The sequence below is a fragment of the Gavia stellata genome, chromosome 4, assembly GCF_030936135.1.
Source record: "Gavia stellata isolate bGavSte3 chromosome 4, bGavSte3.hap2, whole genome shotgun sequence".
NCBI lineage: Eukaryota > Metazoa > Chordata > Aves > Gaviiformes > Gaviidae > Gavia > Gavia stellata.
This window is the reverse complement of record NC_082597.1, coordinates 2253793-2267977: the sequence shown is the minus strand read 5'-3', so window position 1 is coordinate 2267977 and position 14185 is coordinate 2253793. Positions and strand designations below refer to the sequence as shown.

The 14185-nt window shown below is 53.9% G+C and overlaps 2 protein-coding genes across 2 annotated transcripts; both read left to right on the top strand.

Annotated features, from left to right (window-relative positions):
* The first annotated feature begins 6272 nt into the window (after nucleotides 1-6272).
* On the top strand, nucleotides 6273-6737 carry UCN3 (urocortin 3). Its single transcript, XM_009810947.2, has one exon. It carries the CDS (start codon nucleotides 6273-6275, stop codon nucleotides 6735-6737), a length of 465 nt encoding a protein of 154 aa, XP_009809249.1.
* Nucleotides 6738-11969: 5232 nt separating this feature from the next.
* On the top strand, nucleotides 11970-14185 carry LOC104256489 (tubulin alpha-3 chain). The gene is made up of 3 exons (XM_059816651.1): nucleotides 11970-12198; nucleotides 12396-12544; nucleotides 13214-14185. Exons 1-3 carry the CDS (start codon nucleotides 11970-11972, stop codon nucleotides 14183-14185), a joined length of 1350 nt encoding a protein of 449 aa, XP_059672634.1.

The window sequence follows — 14185 nt, the reverse complement described above, 5'->3', positions numbered from 1 at the left end:
GGTTAGCACCCAGAGCTCCCATCCCACATGTATTTACGTGCTCAACCCCCTTCTTCCATCCCCAGACCAATAAAATCAGGGGAGGTGGGTCCCTAACCCGCTCTGAAGCATGCAGGGCTATCAGTGGTCTGAGCCAAACAGTGTCCAAGGGTCTCCTGAGCTTTCCACAAAGACCACAGACAATATCTGCAGCCCTCCAGGAGCAAGAGGATACCAAACACATCTATCTCTCCAAGGAGACATGATGGGAGAGAAATGCTGGGAAAGCCCTCACTGTCCACCCCAGGCACGAAGCTTTCTTCCATGGGTAGTCAAACCTGGATTGAGTCAAACCTGGGTGGAACTTAGCACCACCCAACAAATTGCATATATTTTAAAAAGTTTTAGATACCTTCTACCAAGCTTCAGGCCCTGACCTGTGATGTCCCCTGGTCCACCAACACTAATGGTACTGGGTAACAGTGCTGACTCAAGCCCTTCTTACCCCATGGAGGTCAAGGAAAGGCAGGACAGAAGCCAAGCGGGGCGAAGCTGAATGTTGTTGAGAATCAGTACTCACAGATCTGCAATGAGCACAAGGGGAAATCACTTTTAATGGACATCCACCGCAGGGGACGGGCTGGAAATAGCTCTCATCTATCCCTGCTTCCTCCCCACAGAGCATGAGCTGAAGGGCTTCATCAGCTCCAGGGACCATGCAGCCCTTAGAGAAAGCTCGTCCCTCTGCAATAAATGAGCCCATGAGCATTTGCCAGAGGGAGAGGAGAGAGTACTGCAGGCTAGATGGTGATTTCCCTCACTCTTCCTGGGAAGAAGTCCCTCTAATGGAGTTTCCCACCCAGCTCTTTGCATTGAAGTCTGCAAGCGGGTTTGATTGCCCAAAACTACGACCAAAGGCTTCAAAGATTTGGATACCCAAACCACCTTCCAGGTCTCAGTGGAGGAGGGGAAAGGAAAACATCAGTCCAGAAGATGAAAGCTTCAAATGAAAATGAAAAAGGAGTGAATTGCTGGAGCAGAGGATCCTGATGTGTCTCAGCCAACAGCTGGAGGTGATTAAGGGGAAAACGCTTTACCCAGGTTTGAAGCCAAAGGGGAGCTCTCAATGTAACTGGTCACTGCCTCTCAGACAACAGCCAGCAACTTCAGGAGCTGGATAAGAAGCTCAAAGATGCTCATCCACGAATGTCCACAGTCATCGCTCCTTTTATCCAAAGGAGTTGCTGTGACCGTCGCTGGTGTGTGGTCCAGGAGCGAGAATATCTCCCCATCCTATTTGGAGCCCATCCAGGGTCACTATTGCCTGCCGTTACCTTTTGTGAAGGGGCTCAGAGGGTTTTGCCCTCCTTTGGTAGGATTTGTCCCTTCCCAGGGATAACTGCACCCCACTAGCCCTTTACTAGAAGAAGGTGGCGATGGCATTTCAAAGCAGGTTGCAGAGAGGAGCTCTGATAAGCAGGCAGGGCTGAGCAGGGTGCTGGGGCCACCAGGAGCCCCCAGCCCAGCCACAAATCTGTGGTGGCCATTGGAAGGACCCTCCACCAGAGACCTGACTCCTTTGGGTGTCTCAGCCCCGGATCACATAGAGCAACCCCTGTTTCCAGCAGGGAGATCTCCGTTCCCGTCCTCCTTGTAGCACAAAGCATTTTTGCTTGCAAACCAACACCGTGGAGCATTGCAGGAGACCTGAGTGGCCCTAGGACCCCAGATTGGGGGATTTTTCTGTCTGCCTGCTGTCTTGGGGCAATCTGAGTTAATTCTGCTGGACCTCAGTGCCTTTGGGGAGTTTGAGGGGTTTTTCTTCAAGACACACATTATCCCTACCCCCCTCTTCAAATGTTGCACCTGGGACCGTGCTACAACATCCTGGAAGAAGCTTCCCCAAATTTCAATCTTCCAGGGGTTTCCCTGCCTACATGGGAGGAGAAAAACCCCTGGAGATGGGAAACCAGGTAGAGGGCAGAGCAGTGTGAGCGGGGCAAGGCTGGACCTGCTGCGGATGGGGGTTATCAGCACCGTCCTGGGGCAAAACCCCACCGAGGTGCTGCACCAGTCCCACGCTTCAAATGGAAACACATTAATTGGGATAACACTGTTAATCAATGCCAAACCCCCCAACAGGCATCCTTAGGAGCATAAAAACCTTTGCATTTAAAATATCTTTGCACCAAGTGCCTGGCTACCTGGAGGAGCCGGGGAAAAGCGTGTCTGTGTGATCCTGTAAAGTCCCGGCGTTGGCGACAGCCCCGTTTTTGGGTGACTCTCACCGGGCTGTCGGGTTCAGATATCTTCCCCCCCCTCCTTTTTTTTCCTTCTGAATGGGGAGAGGCACCGCAGCCCCGTGACGTTGCCAGCTCCCTCTGATTTCATTTTAATGAAATCATGCCCAAATGAAGGCTCCACGTCTGGAGTTACGACTCAAACCCCGTGATCGCTCATTTTGATATATACACGAGGGAGGGGAAAAGCGTTTCCATAGAGAGAAAAACTATCACAGCCCTCTTAATAACAATAAAAGAAAAAGCGAGGGTGCAGAAGTTCAGGGGAACGCGCCTGATGCCTCTCTTCTCCAAGTGAGACCGCAGCAACCTCTTCCCATCCCGACCAACAAGGACTACCAGGTGAGTGCCTGGATTTCATTTATTAACCAGCAGCCGGCTTCATTTGCACAAACTTTAAATATTTCAGTGCTTTCCTTGGGAGATCAGGTTCCACGTTTCTCTGTAAGAAAAAAAAAAAAAGGCAGGATAGGGAAAAGCAGTTCAAAATATTGTGTTAAGAGACTTCCTCACCCTCCCTCCTAAGCAAAGAAATACCTTTTTTATTATTATAACAATTTTTGGAGACAGATCAGGCTAGGCAGCACGGGAAGAGGTTAGAAATCTTGGGAAATCAAAAAGTGGGGCGACAAATCACTGCTGTGGTTAAAGGGACGGGAAGGAGAGGAGGGCACAGCCCAGTCCCCACTGGGTCAGCTTGAATTTCGGAGCCCTGGGAATCAGCATCATCAGGAGAGATTTATTGGGAAAGTGGAGGTGGCATCAGACAGAAAGAGTTTTAAAAGTCTACAAGTCACATCCACAGTTTTATTTTATTCCAGACTTACTTTTTGACGGGGAAAAAATTAATCCGATGCCTCTGCTGCCGAGGAGCCCATGATAACCAGCGAATAGCTTTGTCCCCAGTTTGCAGAGCTGCCTCGCCAGAGCGATTGACTTTCCTCTCTTAAAGCCGAGCGGCAGATCTTCAGCCCATACAAATGGTCCTGCCGTGGCTGTCGGCACCATCTCAATATAATGTCTGTAGATTGCTCACTGGCATCCAGGCAATTTCCACCCACAGCGAATGGCACCCGCAGGTCACCCTCCAGCAGCGGCAGATTTAACTCCAAGTTCCTCAGATCCACCGCAGGCGGTTTTTCTTCTTTTTCTGCCTTTTTTTAGGGGGGAGGAAAACCCAATTCCAGCTTGCTTTCTGGACCAAAAAAACTTTCTGGCATGCCAGGGCACAAAACCCCCACGTAAAAAAAAAACCAACCCAATATATCACCTTTTGCTGCCCAGCCAGCGCAGCTGGACACTGCATTTTTTTGCTGTTTTGCCTTGATTTTTGCTTTTTTTGCCAGGAAATCCACCCCACAGCCGAGGACCAGGAAACCAGGCGCTGGGCGCGGATGTCTTTCAGCTGTGTTTCCCCCTTCCTCTGCCTTTCCCCTCGCTCGGCTGAGGTCCCCAAAGAGTTTTGCTAAACGGAAAAAGCCCGAGCCAGCCGCGGGGCCAAGGCACCCGGTTCAGACAGTCGTGAAATAGCTGTCGGGGAGAGGCGAGGTGGAGATGCTGCTCTGGAGAGGGCAGCGGCAGCTCAAATCGGCTCAATTCTCTCCCAGCAGCTGTGCGGCTCTTTAAGGGCTTTCGAAGACATTTCCATTCTCTATCCAGCAGCTCAGGGACAAACAGTGTCCCTCCCCAGGAGAGCAGGGGCTGCAGGCAGGGGCGAGAAATTTAGCAATTTCTAAATTCATGCCCCAAGCCCCCCGTTCTGCTAGCAGGGGCTGCAAGGAGTTTGCTGGGTGGGGGGGGCTGCTTCATCTGGGGCTGAAACGCAGCTGCAAAGAGGGAGACTTTGGGGTGGGAAAAAGATCTTCATCTTGTTAAGCTTTTGCAAGCAAAACTAAGTCCCAGGATTTAAATGTCTGATTTGGGGCTAAAGGAAGGAGAGTTTTGGGCCCCGAATCGCCCTCACATGGGGGTTGTGCGCCTGGGAAGGGTTCTCCTCCCCCATCCTACGGCTTTGCCGGTGGTGCCTGGGTCATGCCACGGCTGCTGCGCATCCTTCCTCTCTCATCTGGACCCAGGGCAGAGTTAAGGGGATGGTTGTTGCCTGGGGGAGCCCTGTGGGGTTTTGCGCAGGGGCGACTGAGGCGAGAAGTGGAAATCGAACGGCTCCCTCCAACCCTGCCTGTACAACCCGCCCCAATCTCCCCCGCCGCAGGACGGCAAAGGGCAGAGTTAAACAGATAAACCTGCCCCAATCTCCCCTGCCACAGGATGGCAAAGGGCAGAGTTAAACAAATAAACCTGCCCCAATCTCCCCCTCCGAAGGATGGCAAAGGGCAGAGATAAGGGGATAAACCTGTCCCAATCTCCCCCTCTGAGGGATGGCAAAGGGCAGAGTTAAGGGGATGAACCTGCCCCAATCTCCTCCTCCGAGGGATGGCAAAGGGCAGAGATAAGGGGATGAACCTGCCCCAATCTCCCCCTCCACAGGACAGCGAAGGGCAGAGTTAAGGTGACAGCAGTTTCAGGGACCGTGGCTCAGTGGCAAGAGAGCAGGTCCAGGGTGAGAGCTCCTGGGGACAAGTGACTTGATTTGATTTTGGATCAGTCTGAGGACATCTCCCCCACCCAGCAGCCCCTCCTGCAGCAAGGCACAACCTCCTTTCCCAGCGGTAGCCCCAAGACACAGACGTCCACAGAGACTCGCAGGAACCATCCCGCTCCGCAAGAGCTTTCCAGGGGCTTCCCCCCAGCCTCCTTGCCCCCTCCACACTCCCGTCCCCATGGGAAATAACTTAGCAGCTCACAGCCCCAAACCAGCGGTGAAACCCCAGCCCCAGGCAGGGTCCCCGCACCTCTGGGGACTGTCCCTTGGACAGGGCTTGCCGTGCGATGTGCTTGCCACAAGATGGGGCCCGAAGATTGGGAATGCCAGCACGTCTCCAGGCACTTGGACTGGTCATGGGGACACTTCTCTGACCTCCACAAGGGCAAAGAACCCCACCAGGAGATCCCCTGTGGCCTTTTAGGTGGCCTTTTTGAGCGGTCGGGTAGGTATAGAGGGAGATGGGTCGCTTCCCGGAGAGACAGGACTCAAGAGACAGGGAGGTTTTGCAGAGAAGGAGGGTTATCCGGAGGTTTTCAGCCCTCCCGAGACCCAAAAATGACCATATTTCAAGCAGGGAGTGATGTTGCTATGTTGTGATTTTGGAGGTGCCCCAGGTCCCCAGGCAGGGCTGTCCATGAAGGGGGACTGCGCCCCAAATCAGACGGGGCAGCCTGTCCTGGATGAGGAGGCGGATCTTGGGATTGGAGCCATGGCGTAACAGGCAACCCCGGAGCACCTGAGACCAGGGCTGGAGAGGGGACATGGGCCATCACGCTGGATCCCCCCTCCAGCACTGGGGCCGGCTGTACTCCACTCTCCATGCCCTTTTCGGACCAAGTTGGGTGAGAGGGGCAATTGCCAACTTCAGAGAGCACAGAAACATCTCTGGTGGCTTCAGGCTGACCAGAGAGGAGCTGAAAGGAAAACCCACCTTCACAGCAGCTGGTGGTACACACAGTTACTCTGTGGAGGTGTTAGCAAGGTGGAGAGGGCTGCATGGGGACTGCAACGAGATTGCCCCAGGCAGAGGGGCATGGTAGAAACCAGCTCTCCTGCAGGAGGCACTTGTGTTGGGGCAAAGTGATGGCCAAATCCCCCCCTCCATGGAGGCTGCAGCCTTGCAAAGCACCTTGCACATCCTACCTCCCACCCAGCACCCCAAAACTAAGGTCTGGGGGGTTGGACCTTGGAGGAGGAGGTCCCAAGGTAACTCATTCCCACCTGCCCTAAACATTAGATGGGACCTGGGCGGGGGGGACCTGGGAGATGAACGCAGGTCCATGGGATGTGGGAGGACAGGGGGTTATGGTGCTCTGCCCTGGGCCCCGCGGGAAGCTGATGCCCATCTCCGCCCTCCCCTCACTCTCTCTGCCGGGCAGGCCACCACAATGCCCCACACCAGGTTGCTGCTTCTCCTCACCCTCCTCTGCGCTGCCGAGACCGGCCAGGCTCTCCACCTCTACAACACCGCCTCCATCTTCAGCTGCCTCAACGCGGCCCTCGCTGAAGCCCAGAAGAGCCGCCCGGAGGAAAACACCATCTTGGAGAAGCGCAACTTCGACTCCCCATTGCCAGAGGAGGTGTCTGAGGAGGAGGAGGAAGCGGTGGATGAAGAGATGGGGAAAAGGACGTTCCCGGGTGAAGGCCATTACAAATACATCTCCCAGGCGCAGGTGAAGGGGAAGACGTACCAAAACAGGGCCAAGAGTGACCGCCGCACCAAGGTCACCCTCTCCCTTGATGTCCCCACCAACATCATGAACATCCTCTTCAACATTGCCAAAGCCAAGAACTTGCGGGCAAAAGCTGCTGCCAACGCACACCTCATGGCCCAAATCGGGCGGCGGAAGTGACGCCCCGTGGGGCAGAGGGGACTCGGAGCAGGGCTGGCTGCATGGGGCCACCACCCAGCCCCAGCCTGCCAGCCAGAGGGGACTGATGGCTGTATATGATAACAGTGTTGTATATTTTTGACCCATAGAGCTACCTAACTTTCATATCTCTTCTTCCTCCTTCTCTCCTTCCTAATCTCCTCAATCCCTCCTCCTGGACATTTCCATGCATGGGGAAGAGGCTCATGTCCGCAGCAGGACAAGGGGGTGTGTCACCTTGGGAAGGTCCCTATTAAAGCTACGACCTCTTGAGTTTCCAATGCTTTGTTCTCCCATCGCCTCCACCAGGTGCTCTGTCGGGTCTGTCTGGGCCCGTAGCCTTTGAAAAACCTCCCTCCAGCTCAAACTCGTGGCCCTGTCCCCACCACAGTCCAGACCCTACCCCCTCCCACATCCCCAAACTCAAGCTGTCCCTACACACAATCATCCCTGCATTGGGAAGGGAAAAGCAAGACTGGTCAGGGGACCTCAAGAGGGATTTCCACTTTCTCCTGAGGACTTTCTAGGTTTTAAGGTTGTCTTGCAATCACCTCTTTCCCCACCAGCACCTTCAGCAGTCACAGCTGGGACAGCATCACACTCCCCAACGACATGGCCCTTCACAAGTGTCCCCAGGCCATCAGTTGGCCCTGGTGGCCAGGGCCACCCCATGGCCTCAGGTGAGTTTGGACCCCAAGAGTTGAAGGTGCCCCCCTGGCTGCTCCAGACACAGCCCATGGGGTCTGCCCATGTTGCCCAGTCCACCCCTGCCCACCTTTCCGCCACTCTCCTTTTCCTGGTACACCTCTATACCAGTCCTCGGGCTTCAGCTCCCCATACACAAAGTGTCCCAGTTCACCCTGCTCTTTTCCACCCTCCACTGAGCCCCAGCTCACCAAGCTCCCATCCCTTCACCTTGGACTATTTATCCCTTCCTCTAAATCTCTGCTTCTCTTCACCTCCCAGCCCAGCTCCAAGATGAAACTCCATCTCTTGGCCTCCATCCCTGCAGGTAGCAGGTGGGGGAGGTAGAGAGAAATTTGGCCCTTCTTCCCCAGGAGACGTTTGCCAAGAGCAGCAAAGCAGCTCCCACCAGCCCCGTCCAGGTGTCCAGGGCATGGCCATGGGGAGCACTCCAGGTGGGACATTAGGAGGGGACAGGTCTCCGGCTGAGGCTTGGCAGATGGACCCACCAGCCATCTGCAGACGCATAGCTGGAGACATGTCCTCACCGCCCCACTGGGCACCCAGAGGAGGCAACGCAGCTGAATTCAGCCCCAGTGAGCCCATGCTTGGGTGGCCAAGGCTCCTAGCTGTCCCACAGCCTGGTGACTCAGGAGCCAAATTCAACTGAAGCCTGAAAAGCAAAAACAAAATAATACACCAGGCCCTTCAATCTTCCCCTCATAGCACACATCTCCAGCAGACAACACTCCAACATGCCCACAGCATCTCTGTGCAATGACCTCCTGACTCAACTCCAAGGGTGTACAGGCAAGATCTTTCCTTGCTGCAATCTGCTGTAGCCTGGGACTATATGGCCCTTTATGTACACTGTATATAGCTTTATACATTTTTATAGCCCAACACCCTCCACATCCATCCCCCATTGGTATATTGAGCTCTTGTTCAGCAGGATATAGGCTTTGTCCCCATTTTACACCCAGGGAAACTGAGGCACGCATGCCTGCTCACACCTGGTCAGGCAAGGCAGGGCAGAGCAAGGTGAGACCTGGCCGGACACCCAGCTGGACGCACCCTTGTCTCTTTGTGGGTTTGGCCAGAGGTGTCCCCAGGCTGTCCAGGCTCAGCCTTTCTGACGCACAAGGCTGCCTAGAGGAGCCTTGGCACAGCAAAGAGTGACAGAGGGATTTGCTCAGAGCCGAGGGACAAATCATTGCTTTGAACGGAAGGTTGAAGAGGTTTTCCCCTGTGCTCCCCAGTAAGCTCCAGTAAAACACTGGCCCAGGCTGGGAACAGGCTTTTCCCCACCATCAGCTGCTGCAGGGATCTGCACCAGCCCTGATTGGGGTCCTTTCCCAGCACCAGGTTAGACAAGGGGAACATCTCAGCCCCCTGCTAGTGCCTGGAAATCAAAACATCACATGCCTGGGGCTCACACTGGGTCTTTCTTCTGCTCCCCGTTAACGAAGGTAATTAACATTGAAGTGACATCATGGGAGCGGATGAGCCCAAGGTGTTTGCTGGCACCAGGCTGTGCTTGCACTTGCAAAGCTGAGACGGTGACAGCAGAAACCAGCTGATAGTGAGTGATGGGGAAAGCAGAGATCCTCCCTCCCCAGATGCATCCCCATGGGGGAGTCTCACCCACAGCCGGCTCTGGCTTGGACAAACCCTTCCAAAATTAATCCTCCTTCTCAAGCTCTGCCAAGCAAGACCAGGGGTTGCTTGGAGGGGCTGAGACACAGGCAGAGGTCGCAGGAGCCAGATTTCCTGAGGAAGCTGGATGGAAATAGGAGCACTGAAATCTCCATCAGCACCCACCTGGGTCTGGGAGCGTGCAGAGCCAAGGCCGCCGTGCTTGGGAAGGACAACGTTGCTGTTTGGGGTGATATGTGCAGTTTTGTAAAAGCCAAGTGAGGATTCGGTCTTTCTTGCCATTTCATGCAGGGATGAAACCCAAACTCTCCGTATTGCGCTCAAAAAGAGCGGATTGCTCAGGCGTGGATGCACAGCCGCTGCAGGCTCTCTCGGGCCAACATATCCTTCTGCTTCCACTGCTGGGTCCCTTCCACCCTCTTCATAATCCTTCCCCCAGGCAGCCAGGTCTTCCCTGGCCTCCAGGAACCCCCTCGTCCTCCTCCTCCTGCACATGCCAATGCTCAAAGGCCTCCTTCACCCACATCAGAGTAAACCAGAGATGCTGTAGTGGTTTAGACAGCCCCCAAGGACAGTAGGTCTTGAACCCCATCCTGGGATCAAGGAGGCCTCATGCCCATCTGGCTGAGGAAAGGATTGAGGCAGTGTAATTCAACGGGCATTGAGCATCTGGCCAAAAATGCACTCCCACTGCGCAAGGAGGTACCCACGTTCACATCCATGGGGGCTTGGCTGGAAAAATCAAGCTGATCTCCAGCAGTAACCATGGGCAGGGGTAGCCCATGTACCTCAGGACAGAGAGTATCGGGGACGCTGTGGTCTTGCAGAGAGTTACATCAGGAACTGAGTCCTAAACAGGGGGATGAGATGCACTTCAACCTGCAGATACACCTACAGGGAGCCACCCCTGGAGGCACAAGTGCCTCCTCCTGGGATGTTCTGTCCCACTCCTGGGATGTCCAACCCTGCTCCTGGGATGTCCAACCCTGCTCCTCAGGTGTCCTGTCCAGCTCTGAGCTGGGCCAGGCGGGTGTGCGACCAGATCCCCCAGGAACAAAGCCACCCCCAGCCCTCCAGGAGCTCTGCGTGGATCACCCTCAACACAACTCGTGACGTGGACAGGAGCAGATTGAGATGCAAAAGCCAACCCCGTTCTTCAGAGGAGGGTGAGAAACTGACCCCACTCTCAGCCCCAAATCTGTTGGCTGCTGGATGGGTGATTTGCTCTGCTCCATATCCCTCTCATATGCTTTTGCTTTGACTCGTGGACCTTAGTCTTCCTGGCAATTTTCTGCAGGTTGTACCCCTGGGGGAGTGCCATTTTCTGTTCTGCCTCTTGGCAGGCCCCAACCCTCTCACCAAACTTAAGAAGGGTGGCGGGACAGAGGGTATCCCACCCATGTGCAGGGCACTATATGATGAGGTTTAGTAACTCCTGTACAGCCAATCCCTACGTATTAAGTCTAGATCAGGTTTTAAAACTGTATTTCTGGCCTCTGGGACATCCCCTGTCAGTGAGTTTCTTGCTTTCGTGTATGATGCTTGGAAAATAAAACCATTGCCCATTTGCAATGGGATGATCTCACTGGTGCCTCTCAGTCGTTGCCTTATGCCACATACCGTCACCTCTCTCCACAGCTGCCCCAAATCCTCCAGGGCATCCAGCTTTTGTGGCTCTGGTTGAAGAAGAACCAGCACTGCCCTGGAGCTGAGAGCGCCCAGTTTTCTTGTGGCACCAGTGCTGGAGAAGCCATCCCATCCCCATGATGTTACCCTCAAGGCGGGAACCCCATCCTGCAACTCCTGTCCATCCCCAGGCAATTCAGCAGATATTCTGTTTGCATTTGGAAAAGGGGGGTGGAAAGTAGACAGCACATTTCCAGCCCTGAAGATTGAAAAGAAAGTCTTAAAAATGAGCTTCATTCTTTAAATTAAAAATAAATAAATAAATAAACAGATAAACAAACCCAGATACTCCTCCCAAGAAAAACATTCAAACCTCTTTTCCTGATTTCACAGAAAGTTCTCTTTCACATCATGGGGAAAGCAATGCTGAATGAGTTCTTAAAAGCCAAAGAAACTCCAAACTCCATGGGTCTGCAGGTGCAAGTCATTCAAAGCACCTTGATTACCCCACATGGCTGCCCCTCCCAGGGCAGAAACACCTGAACCCTTTGCCAGCAGGTGCCTGCACAAGGAGGGGGCAGGAGGAGGGAGCCCTTTAGCAGAGAGCCCAGCTCTACCTGCTATAAAAGGCCCAGGAGGGACCCAGGCAGGGTGTGCTCTCAGTGAGGTGGTTGTGATTGTGATTGTGGTGAGGAGCTCAGGTTGCAAAGAGCCATGGTGAGTAGCTGTGGGGCTTGGGTTTGCTCTCTGATAGTCATGGCTGGTCCTTCCCAGCTCTGCAGGAGGGTGAAGCTGGAGGTAAGGTTTTCTTTCCAGCCGGGGGAAGGTGTCTTGCCCTCAGCTGTGGGTTTCCTTGGGGGTGAAAGTGGTCGTGGGCTACAGAGGAGCATGTTAGCCCTGGAGAAGGGGCTCCCAGGAGTGTAGGGCTTGTGCTTGGGAGCCAGTCTCTAGAGCTGGGGTGGCCTTGCAATGCTGGTGCCCACCCCTTCCTGGCTTGTGAAGGGCTACCTTGCTGAAATGCCTTTAGACCTGCCTGTCCCCTGCATGAAGATCCTTTGAAGGTCTTGCTAGTGGCATCTGATACCAGACTTGGCTAGGTGCCCATCTGGTGCTGCTGTGGGGCTGAGGCAGATATGGAGCAGGAGATGAAGGTCTCTCCTTGTGAAGACTGGCTCTGGCTCAGTATCCCTGTTCTGGTCCTTTAGTCTAATTCCTTGGTGCACATTCTTAACCTTCTCTCCCATCCCTATGCAGAGGGAGTGTATTTCTGTCCACATTGGCCAAGCTGGTGTCCAGATGGGCAACTCTTGTTGGGAACTGTATTGCCTGGAGCATGGGATTGAGCCAGATGGCATCGTCTCCTCTGAAGCATCCTCAGGGCAAGCAGACTCTTCCTTTGGGACCTTCTTCAGTGAGACAGGATCAGGGAAGTATGTGCCCAGAGCAATATTTGTTGACCTGGAGCCCACTGTCATTGGTAAGTCATAGAAGGTCTCCAAACATCTTTAGGGGGGTGGGAGAGTACCTTCTCTGACCTCAAGTGTAGTGTTGGCCACATAAACTGCTGGTGAGGCTGCCAGCTTCCATGTGAAACTGCATCCAAATTAGTGCAAGTAACTTGGCAGAGAGTGGATCTTGTGCCAATGGAGCTCATGAGACCTCAACTTTCTCCAGATGAGATCAGGACTGGGACCTACCGCACACTCTTCCACCCAGAGCAGCTCATCAGTGGCAAAGAAGATGCTGCCAACAACTATGCTCGGGGCCACTACACCATTGGGAAGGAGATGATTGACTCTGTTGTTGACAGGGCTCGGAAAATGGTAACAACCCTGTGGAGGGTCTTCTGCATTAGCACTCTGATTGTTGTTGCCCTGGCCATTAAGAGATTGGGGCGGGGGGGCAGGCAAGCAGATTGTGGTCATGCTGACCATGTCACTGTGACCTGGAACAACATGATGGGATGCATGTGGGCATATGTCTTGCTGGTTGGGACTTGAGGGGAAAACAAAGGACTAAAGATGCCCACACACAGTGCACAGCTTCTGGCTATTGTCTCCCCTTAGGCCTCTCCTCTCTTGTGCAGTTGCCTCTGGAGCATAAGTTTTCACCCATGTAGATGTTCAGAAGTGCTGTGATAACACTGAGATATTCTTGATTTAGGTGGAACCTCTTAGTGACCTTCAGACTTTTCCTAACCTTCTTGACTGCTAGTACCATGAGTCTCTATCTGACCCAATATGTCACTCTCTCAGGCCAGGCCTTTCTTCCTGCTAAAAAAGGAAATAATTTAAAAGCAACCGCATTTGCTGTGTCTGACAGATCTTTCCTCTTAAAAGTGGAAGGTCTGTGTAAGCAGTATAAAAAAAAAAAAACCAACCCAAACCCTTAAACTTGGTGGTTGAACACCATACTGTAGCTTAATTTAAGTCCAATGAGACCAGAATAACTCCATTAACTTGGTCTTTCTGGCTCTTTCCCTGATGCTGCAGACTGACCAGTGCAGTGGCCTCCAAGGGTTCCTGGTCTTCCACAGCTTTGGGGGAGGCACAGGCTCCGGGTTCACCTCCCTCCTCATGGAGCGGCTCTCTGTGGAGTACAGCAAGAAGTCCAAGCTGGAGTTCTCTGTGTACCCAGCCCCACAGGTCTCCACAGCAGTGGTGGAGCCCTACAACTCCATCCTCACCACCCACACCACCCTGGAGCACTCAGACTGCTCCTTCATGGTGGACAACGAGGCCATCTATGACATCTGCAACCGCAACCTGGACATCGAGCGTCCCACCTACACCAACCTCAACAGGCTGATTGGGCAGATCGTCTCCTCCATCACTGCCTCCTTGAGATTTGATGGTGCTTTAAATGTTGACCTGACTGAGTTTCAGACCAACTTGGTGCCCTACCCACGCATACACTTCCCGCTCACCACCTATGCGCCCATCATCTCGGCAGAGAAAGCCTACCACGAGCAGCTGTCGGTGCCGGAGATCACCAACGCTTGCTTTGAGTTCTCCAACCAGATGGTGAAATGCGACCCACGCCGTGGCAAGTACATGGCGTGCTGCCTGCTGTACCGGGGTGATGTGGTGCCCAAGGATGTGAACGCAGCCATTGCAGCCATTAAAACACGCCGGTCGATCCAGTTTGTGGACTGGTGCCCCACGGGCTTCAAGGTGGGTATCAACTACCAGCCTCCCACAGTGGTGCCCGGGGGAGACCTGGCCAAGGTGCAGCGGGCTGTCTGCATGCTGAGCAACACCACGGCCATCGCGGAGGCGTGGGCCCGCCTGGACCACAAGTTTGACCTGATGTACGCCAAGCGAGCCTTTGTGCACTGGTACGTGGGGGAGGGCATGGAGGAGGGGGAGTTTTCAGAGGCCAGGGAGGACCTGGCTGCCCTGGAGAAGGATTATGAGGAGGTTGGAAGGGACTCCGCAGATGGAGAGGAGTATGATGAGGAATAA